General features: G+C 43.9%; 1 protein-coding gene across 2 annotated transcripts; it reads right to left on the reverse strand.

Moving 5' to 3' along the window:
• Nucleotides 1-1,035: 1,035 nt before the first annotated feature.
• LOC310749654 (uncharacterized protein) lies at nucleotides 1,036-8,878 on the reverse strand. Of its 2 annotated transcripts, XM_083586975.1 has the most exons (6): nucleotides 6,984-7,019; nucleotides 6,403-6,648; nucleotides 5,274-5,354; nucleotides 4,834-4,952; nucleotides 3,583-3,766; nucleotides 1,036-2,299 (listed from the first exon to the last, which is right to left on the reverse strand). In XM_083586975.1, the coding sequence occupies exons 2-6, from the start codon at nucleotides 6,493-6,495 to the stop codon at nucleotides 1,802-1,804; spliced, it is 975 nt and encodes a 324-aa protein (XP_083443101.1). In that variant the 5' UTR covers nucleotides 6,496-6,648; nucleotides 6,984-7,019; the 3' UTR covers nucleotides 1,036-1,801. The 2 variants fall into 2 exon arrangements, 1 of the variants encoding a protein (XP_083443101.1); XR_014541694.1 differs by lacking the exons at nucleotides 6,403-6,648; nucleotides 6,984-7,019 and adding an exon at nucleotides 8,553-8,878.
• Between the last annotated feature and the right edge of the window lie 3,728 nt (nucleotides 8,879-12,606).

Genomic DNA, 12,606 nt, shown 5'->3' on the forward strand with positions numbered 1-12,606 from the left:
TCCCATCAGGCCCAGCAAGCACAGTCAATTGTTAGGGCTGGTGGGAGTTGCAGTCTTGAGCTGCACGTCTCCCCGTGCTGTTTTAACTGCCGCTTAATAGATTTACTGCCGAATGAATCTCCACGTCCTGACAATTTGGTTGTCAGGAGACATTTCAATGAACAGGAGCCCAATCGGGGCGGGAGAGGGAGTGGCAAATCATCCCCATCTAACATAATTTCAGTTTTAGGAGTACAGGGTTATTTCAAAGCCTTGCAATAAAATCTAAAATCTGCGGCCCTTTACAGTCTTGACAAGACAATTAGTTCATTCAGTTAATTAGTCACTCGGTTTATCAGTATCAGCCCAGTTACTCTTGTTCTCTGGGCAGTACATAAATATATTTTAAAAACAATTTCAAACCAGTGTGTGTGTGCGTGCACACACAAATACACAGTGCTTTTTTTCTACTCATTTTGAAATAGTGCCCCTCAATGAGGTCAAACTTAGATTCACAAAATCTTTATATATATATATATATATGAATAATTCTATAAAGCACCACTAAAACATATTAGTGTGGTATAGGGGTTAGGGTGTTTGATTAGCACCTGGAAGGAAAGGGTTAAAATCCCCATTCACAGAGAAAGCTCACTGGATGATCTTCAGCCAGTCACTACCTAGCCTACCTAGATAAAATGAGGAGCATACCCTCCAACATTTCTCCAATGAAAATACGGGCATTCTGAAGAAAAGTGGGGCATTCCAGGATCAAATCATAACCCGGGACAGCTTCTCTAAATCAGGGACCTACCTGGGAAAGAGGGTCTGGAGGAGGGAGAACCTTGAGCTCTGTGGAGCAAAGAAATAATAAATAAAATTTTATTTAAAACAAAATAAAGAAAGGCTTCTTTTTTCAGGGCAAAAGGAGTTCCGTTGTTCTTCTAACCCTACTGCTGGGCAGTGGATGTCCAAAACATTTTTTGTAAATTATTTTCCCCCACTTGATTCTTTTAGCCATAGGCTGTAGCAACGATGTTAAACCATAAGACTTTTTATTTATTCAATCAACCATTCCATCTTTAAGAATAAAATTCTTCCAAGGTGGCTCACAATAACAATAAAGTCACCAAAAAACAAAACGAAAAAAACAAACTCACCACAAACATGCATGATTAAAATGTAAAACACAGTCAATGTAAGATGAGAAATAAAGTATTTACTCCACATCTAAAGACTACAAGAGAGGTTGACTTGACTGAATTCCTTGGGAAGGATGCCACACAACTCTGGAGGTGCCACCACCCAGAAGGCCCTGACCTGCTATCAGCCAACCTAATTTATATTGCTGACAGACAGAAGAGCCTCTGAAGTGGATATTAGGAGCTGGGTACATTCATATGTCCAGCTGTATTTGATATCTGGAGGCCATGAAAGGCACATGGAACTTGGCCACACTACTTTCTGATCTAGTGAAGTATTGTTTAGTCTGACCTGTAGAGGCTTTCCAGGGTCATCGTAAGAGAAGGGGTTTTTCCATCACCTTTCAATGGAAGATATAATGGACTTAACTGGGAAACTTCTGGATGCAAAGCTGTCACTGAGCAACAGGCCAGAGCTGCTTTCATGCACCTTGGCCAAAGAATTTCGCCAAAGCTTTGCAGAGGAGATGGAGAATCTGCTCAGTGCTTCACCTGATGTACGGCAACACCACTCAGGATATTTCCCAAGTGGTGGCTTATAGACACTCGACAGGCACTGACACCCAGAAGATGGCTTTCCCTTCAAAGGAGGGAGCCCTCCCAGTCCTTCTGCAGCAAGGTTAAATGTTTTTAGTGGATGAAAATGCTGCCTCCTTCTCCATGTTCCCTGAAGCAGCCATCAGGCTGGTCTCCAAAGGTCCGAGGTTCCCCCTTAAGCATACAGAGGTGCGAGGTTTGCTGCTGATCATCACTGCTTCACCTCTGGGCTTTTCAAGAGAACCTCCCCCTGCCAAATCCGTCCTGACCAAGGAACCATCAGCATGCCTGGGGCAGAAGCCTCCAGATGCAATCTTGGCCAGCAGAGAAGTCTCTTTGCTGAGCTGCCCGGCCACATCTCTTTTTCCCAAAGAGGATGGTGAGCATGTGGCGGTTGTTATCTCCTCTTCTTGGGTGGACTCACTCCCACTTCCCCAAAAGCTCTTGCCCATTCTGCTGTGATTCTTGCTGTTGAAAGGTTCACGGGTCCTGCTGGGGTTTATGCTGGGGTTTCTCCTGCCAGAGGCTGAAAGGGGAATATGGTGGTTCTGGCATACCTGCCTCCTTCTCCCATTCCTTGCCTGGGAAACACAATGCTGATGGTTAGGCACTTCTTAGGTGTGCAGATGAGACAGAAACACAGTGGGCTAGTTTTATAAATGAATGAATGAATGAATGAATGAATGAATGAAATAATTGTCCTCTAAGGTGCTACTGGACAATTATTTCATTTATTTATTTATTTTACCATAAATTCATGTCTCTGCGATGGTGAACTCCTAGTTTGTAGTGGAGTAATGCAGGGGTGGACGCGGGTGGCGCTGTGGGTAAAACCACAGTGCCTAGGACTTGCCGATCGTATGGTCGGCGGTTTGAATCCCTGCGGCGGGGTGAGCTCCCGTCTTTCGGTCCCAGCTCCTGCCCACCTAGCAGTTCGAAAGCACCCTTAAAAAAGTGCAAGTAGATAAATAGGTACCGCTTTATAGCGGGAAGGTAAACGGCGTTCCTTGTACTGCGCTGGTGCAGGCTCGCCAGAGCAGCGATGTCACACTGGCCATGTGACCCGGAAGTGTCTGCGGACGGCGCCGGCTCCCGGCCTCTAGAGTAAGATGAGCGCACAACCCTAGAGTCTGTCAAGACTGGCCCGTACGGGCAGGGGTACCTTTACCTTTACCTTTAATGCAGGGGTGCAGAAACCAAATCAAGGAAAATTTTAAGATGGCCGCAGACCAGCATAAATAGAACTAAAAATGAAATTGAAACAATAGATTGGCCTTCTTCTAATCTTACATTCTGGTGTGGGGCAACCATTTCAATCTGATATGTGTTATTTATAGTAATAAAAAGCATGCTGGCCATAAGAGTTGGGGGAGAAAATCCAAGATCTACATCGCTAATATACGACCTTGATCACTGGGATCCTCTGATGGGGCAATTCAGGTGATTCCCCGCAACCCTGAGTTTCGGTTGGCCTTCACTAGGTACCACGCCTTTAGCATGGCAGCCTCTGCCCTGTGAAACTCGCTACCTGTAGAGGTTAGGCAGGAAATGCCCCTGCCTTATTTTAAAGCTGAATTGTTTTAGGCAGGCCTTCACAATACGTATTTTTTCTTTATAATCTATTGTTGTTTCATTGCTGTTTCAATTGTGTTTTACAGATATTTATTGATTGATCTTCCTGGATTTTATGTTGTAAACCACCTTGATATATTTTATGAAAGTGCGGGTTAGAACTCTTAAAATAAATAGAAATAAATAAACAAGTATTGGTGGGCATGGGGGGGTGTTGGCAGCCCCTAGGCTAGTGTCTATTAATTTTCCTCCTTCCACTTTCCACGACTTGTGCAAATCCAACCCTTATTACCTGGCAGCTCACTGTCTCACGGGGGTAGCGGGCAATGCTGCTACGGATAAGCTGCTCCTTGTGCCAGTCTTGCTGCCAGTGTTCCTGAGCAAGTTCTGACCTCCTTCCTTCCAGACGCTTCGCCAGCTCTTGGTTCTCCCAGTAGATGCGTGCAAGATCGCGCTGCCGCTTCCCCCAATTCAAGCTGTACGGGGAAGAGCAGATCACAGGGGAGGGGGTGGTCTCTTTTAAAGAAGGAAAGGAGGAGCTGTGGACCTCCAGAGCTTGTAGGACTCAACTCTCATCAGCCCCTGCCAACATAGCCAATGGCCAGCGATGATGGGAGTTGGAGTCCAAAGCGTACAGAGATCTACAGCTTCCTCATTCCATCTTGAAACCCTTTATTCTAGATCTAGGTTTCTTGCATTGCGTCCTGGCCCCCTTTGAGCCACAGCATCTGAATTCAGATGGCATTTGCCTCCACCACCTTGCTGGAAATAGCTTACTGATGTCAGGAGGTGCCCTTTGGCCAGGGGTCAGCAAACTTTTTCAGCAGGGGGCCGGTCCACTGTCCCTCAGACCTTGTGTGGGGGTTGGACTATATTTTGGGGGGGAAAAATATATGAGCGAATTCCTATGCCCCACAAATAACCCAGAGATGCATCTTAAATAAAAGGACACATTCTACTCATGTAAAAACACGCTGATTCCTGGACCGTCCGTGGGCCGGATTGAGAAGGCAATTGGGCCGTATCTGGCCTCTGGGCCTTAGCTTGCCTACCCATGCCTTTGGCATTACAGTGGTACCTCGGGTTAAAGACGCTTCAAGTTACAGACACTTCAAGTTACCGACACTTCAAGTTACAGACTCCGCTAACCCAGAAATAGTACCTCAGGTTAAGAACAGTTTCAGGTTAAGAATGGACCTCCAGAACGAATTAAGTTCTTAACCCGAGGTACCACTGTATTTTCCCTACCACTATCAGACTAGAACTTGGGTCCCTCTCTGCTGAACCTGCCCTAGTCACTGTTTAAACCAGGGTTCAGGAAACTTTTTCTTTTGTCAAGGACTCCATTTTCTCTTGGGTGACCTGCCGAGAACGACATGCTGATAGTGGGCAGAGACAGGGCTATAGGTGTGCAAGACTTGTCCTCATCCTCGTCCTCCTCTCTCCCACCCCATTCCCTCTTCCTTGTCCCCCCCCCCACCCACAATACTTGTCTGAGGGCCACTAGTTGCCCATGTCTAATTTAAACCCACTGCTTACAGACCTGTGAATGCAATAGAAGTTCCAGTTGTCCACCCGTCCCGGTGACTGCTTGATGCGCCAAAGTCTGGCAGAATGTGAGTGGTTTTCCTGGTCCTGAACAGCTTGGCGTTCTCTTTCCAGCTGAAAACACACAACATGAGAGGCTGATGACAATTTAATTTTCCATCTGGAGATTTGTTTGGCTGAGCCAAAAATATGTGAGCCCAACAATTGCATTCAGTTCTGGAGTGCAGAAGACCACCTTTCATTCATTAGACTAATACCATGATTTGTAATTGCCCCATCAAGGGTATATGTCTGGTAGATCTTGAAATTATTTGTTTGCATATGCAAGGGGCAGTTATCCCAGGATATCCCCAACCCTCTTGGATATAAACTTCTGAATTGTGACTGCATAAACAAGCCCACACTGAGCATCCAGTTCAGTCCATTCCACAATACCTGGAGTTTCTTCAAATTCACCTGGAGATGCAAAGGTGTAGGTGGGGCTTTTGTGTTGATCACAGGAACTGCTAGTTCCACCTGCAAGGTTGAGAGAGTGTCAGGAATATCTGAAGCTAATGATCTGGATTCACACTGTTTCTTGTATTTCTTTGACCGGTCAGTTTAGATATGATGACAGCATTGTTACAGCTCACAAGAGCTAGACATGGCTACAATTAAATATTTTAACAAGACACCCAGATCTATAATGTCAGCAAATCAGGCTCAAAGATAGGATGACAGGAAGCTGTGCTATGCCAAGTAACTAGAACATTGGTATTACCCAAACTGTCAAGGAATGGTTTCAAACAGGAATCTTCTCCCAGACCTGTTTGGATCTGCTGGGGATTCTCCTGCAGCATTTAGGTACAAACAGCAACAAAACCCATGAATCCTGGGGCTATTAAATTGCACCCTGCCATGGGGACTAGGTCACCCTTTGAGTCATTCCTTGGGAGAGCTGCAGGAGTTTGGAAAGCTCATCTTGGAAGAGGTTTTTTAGGCATTTGAAATTGTTTTCATCCAAGTCCAGCTTCCTGAGACCCAGAGTGAGAGTCTGGTGATTTAAGCCACACTGACCTTTCTAAAGGAGGAAGTGGAACAGAAGAAAGCATAATGATAAGGCTGCAACATTTAATAACTTCATTATCAAGTAAAACATGTCCCCAATTAACTGAGCAGCAGATTTCAACCACTTTATTTTTTTAATGAAGTTATTGTAAATACTGCTGATGGAGAGCTCTGTCTTCCAAGAGGCATCCCTTCCTGCAAGGGGAGGAGAGAGATGTCTCTTCTACATTTACACCTGCTGTAAAGTATCCTCTAAAACAGATGGCTCTCCATATGTTGTTGGACACCACCTCCCATCAACCCCCCAGTGAGTATGGCCAATGTTCAGGGATGATGGGAGCTGTAGTCTTAACAGCACCTCAAGTGCCCACAGGTTCTCTTCCTTAAAAGTCTTTACCTGTGCACCTGCCCACCACCCCACCCCACTCCCTACAGTTTGCTTTGGGGGTACAAGTGAGGAATATGCCAGCTGTAATAAGACACCCCAACAACATCCCTTTTGTAGTCTATAGTGTACCTTCCTGCAGTGCTCCTGATAACTGGCTTTGTCCCATTTCTCCTGCAGGTACCTGTTGGTTGCTGGTAGGAGAGGCTGGTAGGCTCGGTACATGCCTCACACAAAGCCCTGTATAACTTGCTGACAGCACTGAAGACAGCACTGAAGACAAATGGCTGGAGTGACCCAGCTGGGAAAGAGGCAGGCAGCTCCACTGGGTCCTAACCTCCACCTCTTTTCTGGGATAGTTGATGCTTCAAATGGCACCTGCACAACCCTGAAATATACTCAGAGTCGCAAAGTGATTTCATGCTCTTTATTCAGCTCATAGTGGTGAGGAGGAATGAATGAAAGTCCCCTCAAGGTATCTGCTTTATATACATTATTTACACAATGGGCTGCACATGATTGGCTAATTTCAGAATTCTACTGTAAGCCAATCAGGTTGTGGATTCACTTCTATCTGGAGCATGATTGGGTGGTTCCTGCCAACCAATCATACTGCTGCATTGTTCTAGGACCAATCAGACTGCTGCATTCTGAATCCTATTGTTCTAGGACCAATCAGACTGCTGCAGTTTGGATCCTATTCAACTCAGTACATAACAAACCCTCAGCTGAAAACAGAGCATGCCTTCCTTTTCATAGGCCTTATGACAAGTCAAGCTGGTGGCTTGGTCCACAAGCTTTGTTCAGGTGGTCCGGGGCATGTCCCCTTTAAACAAAAACGTTGATTTTAAATTCTTTCTTATACTGTGTTTCATTGCCTTAGCATTTGAATTCCTTGAATGAAGCTATCTGGTTCTAAAGTGCACAGAGGTTTGGCCAGCTAGATGCCTGTTGGCAACCCACAAGCAGAACCGGAGGACAGGAGCTGTCTCTCCTCCTGGGGTTTCCATCAACTTGTACGGAGAAGCATTACTGCCCCCAACCATGTAGGCCCAACAGTCTTCATAGCTAGCCTTATGCTACAGGAATTTGTCTAATCCTATTTAAAGGCCGTCCAAGTTGGTGTTCATCACTGATTTCTGTGGGAGTGACTTCCATAGTTTAACTTCCAACGTTCAGGTGCATTTGCTGTCCACAGGTACCAGTGTTTTGAGACAAAAACTTTTCTCTATCCACTTTCCCTATGCTATGCAGAATTTATGAACTTCCATCATGCCAACTCTTACTTGCTTTTTCTCAAAATGTTATACGTGGGGCTGCATCTGAAGATGGTTTGGAAACTTCAGCTGGTGCAGAATTCGGCAGCCAGGCTGCTCACCAGGGCAAGATGTTGAGCATATTACATTGATCCTGGCCTGACTGCCAATTTGCTTCCGGGCCCAGTTACATGTGGTGGTTTTAACATCTTACAAGCCTTAAATGGCTCAGGACTGCCTGCAATACTTCAAGGACTGCCCCTCCAGATATAAACTGACCCAGACCCCCAATCACCATGCGAGGCCCTTCTTTGTGTGCCTCCTCCATGAGGTCTGGACGGTGGCAACATGAGAACCGGCCTTCTCTGCAGTGGCTCCCTGTTTGTGGAATGCTCTCTCCCCAAGTAGGTTCCTCTGGTGCCTTCATTATAGACCTTTAAGTGCCAGGCAAAAACATTCCTCTTCAACCAGGCTTTTGGCTAACATCATATATCCTTTTAAATGTGTTTGTGGGATGGGGTTGGGAGAGGAGGAAATTGTTTTGGTTTTTTAAATTATGTATATTGCATTTCTATATTGCATTTTTATGCTGTGAACTGCCCTGACATCTATGGAGGAAGGGCAGTATACAAATTTAATAAATAATAGTCATAGTAGTAGTTAATAACAATAATAGGCCCCAAGTGCTACCACCTTTCTTCATAGGGGGGTTACTCCACTCTTATTTTGGCTACCCCTTTCTGAACTGTTACGGAAATTACAGAATTTTCCTTAACAGAACATACTCCCAACTCTACAATATTTTTTGAAGTGAGGTGGGTAGGATTGTACACAGTATTCAAAATGGGGTCAACACCAGATTTGCACAGCAACATTATGAGAGTTTTATTTTCAATCCCCCCCCTAACGATTCCCAGCATGGAATTCACCGTTTTCACAGCTGCGGCACACTGGGACCGTGCTGAATGCCAGCTGGATATGCTTCAGTTTGTAGATTGCTGACAGCTTTTGAAGCACTATAGTCACCTGAAAAACAGCTTCTGTTCTTAAGTAGTCTCCAGAAGCAGAAATGGGATCACACTTCCATCACATCCTGACATGGCAGCCAGCAATTAGGATGTCATGAAACAGTAGCATTAGGATGATGGCTTTGTTTTCTTTATATTACAAAACCCTACTAAAACTGTATAAATTAAAAATTGTCCACCTTGTTCTGACCAAAGCCACTCTTTTTAAATGCTCTTTTTATGTATGCCTGGCCCCAGAGTACACGGATTAAACTTAACTTTTGTCTGGGATGAGTTGTTTATTTGCCAAATGTAAATGGCAGACAATCACTCTCTTCACTTATCTTAACGTCTCATCCGTTTCTTTGATGTGCTGAGAGACAAGAGCTATATATGAAACTAGGATTTGAGCCAATACATAATTTGAGGCTTTGCTGCTATGGAAATTATATTGCCTTGTCCACCTGACCGATAGACCCTTTCAACCAATTCCACTTTTTGCCCCAACCTTCTTGCTCCCTATTGTATTCTGTAATGGCAACACTCCAATGAAAGTTCCACCTGTACTATAATTTTGAAGCATTAAACAGTCATGGCTTCACCCAAAGAATCCTGAGAACTGTAGTTTAACAGTACTAAGAGAGTAAATGCTGCCCTGTTCTCCTCACAGACATACAACTCCCAGACTGGTTTAACAATCAAACCCTCTGCCCAGGGAATTCTGGGAACTGTAGCTTCCGGAGAGAAATGGGGTCTCCTAACAATGCTCAGTTCAACCACAGTTCCCAGGATCCTTTGCAGGAAGCCATGCCTGTTTAAAGTGGTTCAATGCTGCTTTAGAGAGAATGGTTTTACAGAATGAAGGTCTGCTTTCACAAGAGCAAGGATGCCAGGGAAGTAGCCAATGGTCAGTCACCACCACACAGAGCAGGCTTCCGACACAGGGGACGTGACAGCTGGCTTCCTCTGCAGGGTCCGCCGGCAGCCTCCCCCACGGTGATGCTGCAAAGCCAGGTGTCATCACCATGGAGCGTTCCTGGGCTTCATCCATTATTCACATGCAACTCGGGTGGAAACTTGATGCCTTTGCTGGTCTAATAATCCACAGGGAACAATGCAAGCCTTTGAAAGGGACCGTAGGCCAGAAAAGGCAGAGGCTGCTTCAGTGCACCCACCCGCGTGTAAATAGATTCTGGTTGCTTTTGTACTAGCCCTTTCCTCTAGAATTGCCAGCTTTTGTTCACTTTCAAGTTTCCATTTGAGAACTCGGATGATGCTGTTGCCAAATCGTTTGGGGGTAAAGCACCACAGAGGCATGGCAGCTCTTGTGCGTTTTAGATTTCCTGTTGGCATGGTTTGTACAACGCATTGCTTCTTGCCGAGTATGGTAGTGGGATTACTGCAGTAGTGCTTCTGAATGGCTCTCTTAACACTTTCCTTTAATTTACAGTAGGATAGTTTCTGTGGCAAGGGGAGGGGGGGGAAGCCATTCAAATGAAATGAAAGACGAGAATGCTATTTTCCTACAAAGGTGTGGGGGGAGATGTATTTTTTTAAAAAATAATCCTATATAAACTGCAAGTGTAATGAAAGGGTATTCAAGGGACCATTCGAATTACAATATTTTGCATCAGGAATCCCACCATGACGTGCAACAGGAAGCAATAAAATAAGCAGTACTGAGCAACAGGAAGCATTCAATTAACATTGGAGAGGCCCTTTTGCTGAATGGGACTTGATTGCTCATAAGCATCAGAAAGGATCTTTGCCATGGTGAAGTGCATCATATTAAGGTGCAGTGGAGAAAGTCCAGCTCATTACACATTACAGTGCTAAAGGTCTCCCAAACAACCTGGTGTGATTACTCCAACTACTGTAGGGTCCAGCTGGGAGGTTATGATGAAATGAGACACATCCCAAGTAGTGTATTTCCAGTGAGGAGGATGCAGCAAGGCACTTTAGGGGTGCTCAAACACTGCTTGCCATCTGGTTGGCCACTGTGAGAACAAGATGCTGGACAAGACGGGTCACTGGCCTGATATAGCAGTCACTCGGTTTATCAGTGTTTGCTCTAGGGAAGGGTTTGTACCAACACCTGACCAATGAGGAATTTGCCAGCAAATGGCAGAAAACCATGGCTAAAAAAGCCACCTCTATTGGTCTGTCACCCAACTGTATTACCTGGGTTATGAAGGCGCCCTAAAGACATTAAAGCAAAGATTATGGGACAATGCACACAGTGACTTGTGATCTCGATCACACGTAGTCTGTAGTCCGCTGGCAGTAGGAGTACAATATGGGCATGTCTAAGTTAACATCTTACATTATTTTTTTTTTTTTTTATAATATATTTATTAAAGTTTTCAAATAAAACATATATCCAATAAGCACTTATCGTTGTCCATTTAACATCTTTCAATTGTTACATGGGACTCCCCCACACCTCCCGCATACACTTACATCATTATTAAATTATTTTCAAGCAAATTATCATTTAACTCATCTTAATTAATAATCTTAATTTGGTTTGGCATATAATTCGACTTTAAATCTATTTTAATGGTAGACAATTGTCTGCACTGGCATCCTATTCAGCACTCAGCCAGATTACAATATTTTTGTAAATAAGTCTTAAATTTCCTCCAGTCTTCTTCCATCCTTTCTTCTCCCTGGTCTCGAATTCTGCCGGTCATCTCGGCTAGTTGCATATAGTCCATCAGTTGCATCTGCCATTCTTCCACAGTGGGTAGCTCCTGAGTTTTCCAATTCTTGGCAATTAATATTCTTGCTGCTGTTGTTGCGTACAAAAAGAATGTTCTGTCCTCTTTTAACACACTCTGGCCGACAATACCCAGGAGAAAGGCCTCTGCTTTCTTAGTAAAGGTGTATTTAAACACCTTTTTTAATTCATTATATATTTTCTCCCAAAAGGCCTTCACTCTAGGGCAGGTCCACCAGAGGTGAAAAAATGTTCCTTCATTTTCCTTACACTTCCAACATTTGCTATCAGACGAATGGTATATTTTAGCCAGTTTGACAGGGGTCATGTACCATCTATACATCATTTTCATCACATTTTCCTTCAACGCATTACATGCAGTGAAGTTCAGCCCAGAGGTCCACAACCTTTCCCAATCTTCAAACATAATATTATACCCAATATCCTGCGCCCATTTTATCATTGTTGATTTTACCATTTCGTCATGTGTGTTCCATTTCAGCAGCAAGTTATACATTCTTGAAAGTACCTTAGTCTTAGGTTCTAACAGTTCAGTTTCTAACTTTGACTTTTCCACTTGGAATCCTAACTTTTTGTCGTTTTTAAACACTTCTTTAATCTGAGCATAGTGTAACCAGTCTCGCACTTTGTCTCTCATCTTTTCTAAACTCTGCAATTTCCAGTTGTCACCATCCTTTTCTATTATCTCCCAATATTTTGGCCAATTGGCCTCCATATTGGCTCTTTTCCGAGCCTTAGCCTCCAGGGGTGACAGCCACCTCGGAGTTTTATTCTCCAGTAAGTCTTTATATTTTGTCCAGACATTAAAAACTGATTTTCTGACAATATGGTTCTTGAAGGCCTTATTTATCTTAGCTTTATCATACCATAAATATGCATGCCATCCAAACGCATTATTAAAACCTTCCAAATCCAAGACATCCGTATCTTCAAGAAGTAACCAATCTTTTAACCAGCAGAAAGCTGCAGCTTCATAATACAACTTTAAGTCTGGCAGGGCAAAGCCCCCTCTTTCTTTCGCATCTGTTAATATTTTAAATTTGATTCTGGGCTTTTTGCCCTGCCAGACAAATTTAGAGATATCTTTCTGCCACTTCCGGAAGCACTCTGTCTTGTCTACAATCTGCAGTGTCTGAAACAAAAATAACATTTTTGGCAATACATTCATCTTGATGGCAGCTATTCGGCCTAGCAATGAAAGTTTTAATCTTGACCAACTATCCAAGTCTCTCTTAATCTCTGACCAACATTTTTCATAATTATCTTTAAATAAACTCAGATTTTTTGCTGTTATGTTTACCCCTAGGTATTTAACTTTTTTAACCACATTTAG

This window comes from Podarcis filfolensis (genome assembly GCF_964270895.1).
Source record: "Podarcis filfolensis genome assembly, chromosome: 14".
NCBI lineage: Eukaryota > Metazoa > Chordata > Lepidosauria > Squamata > Lacertidae > Podarcis > Podarcis filfolensis.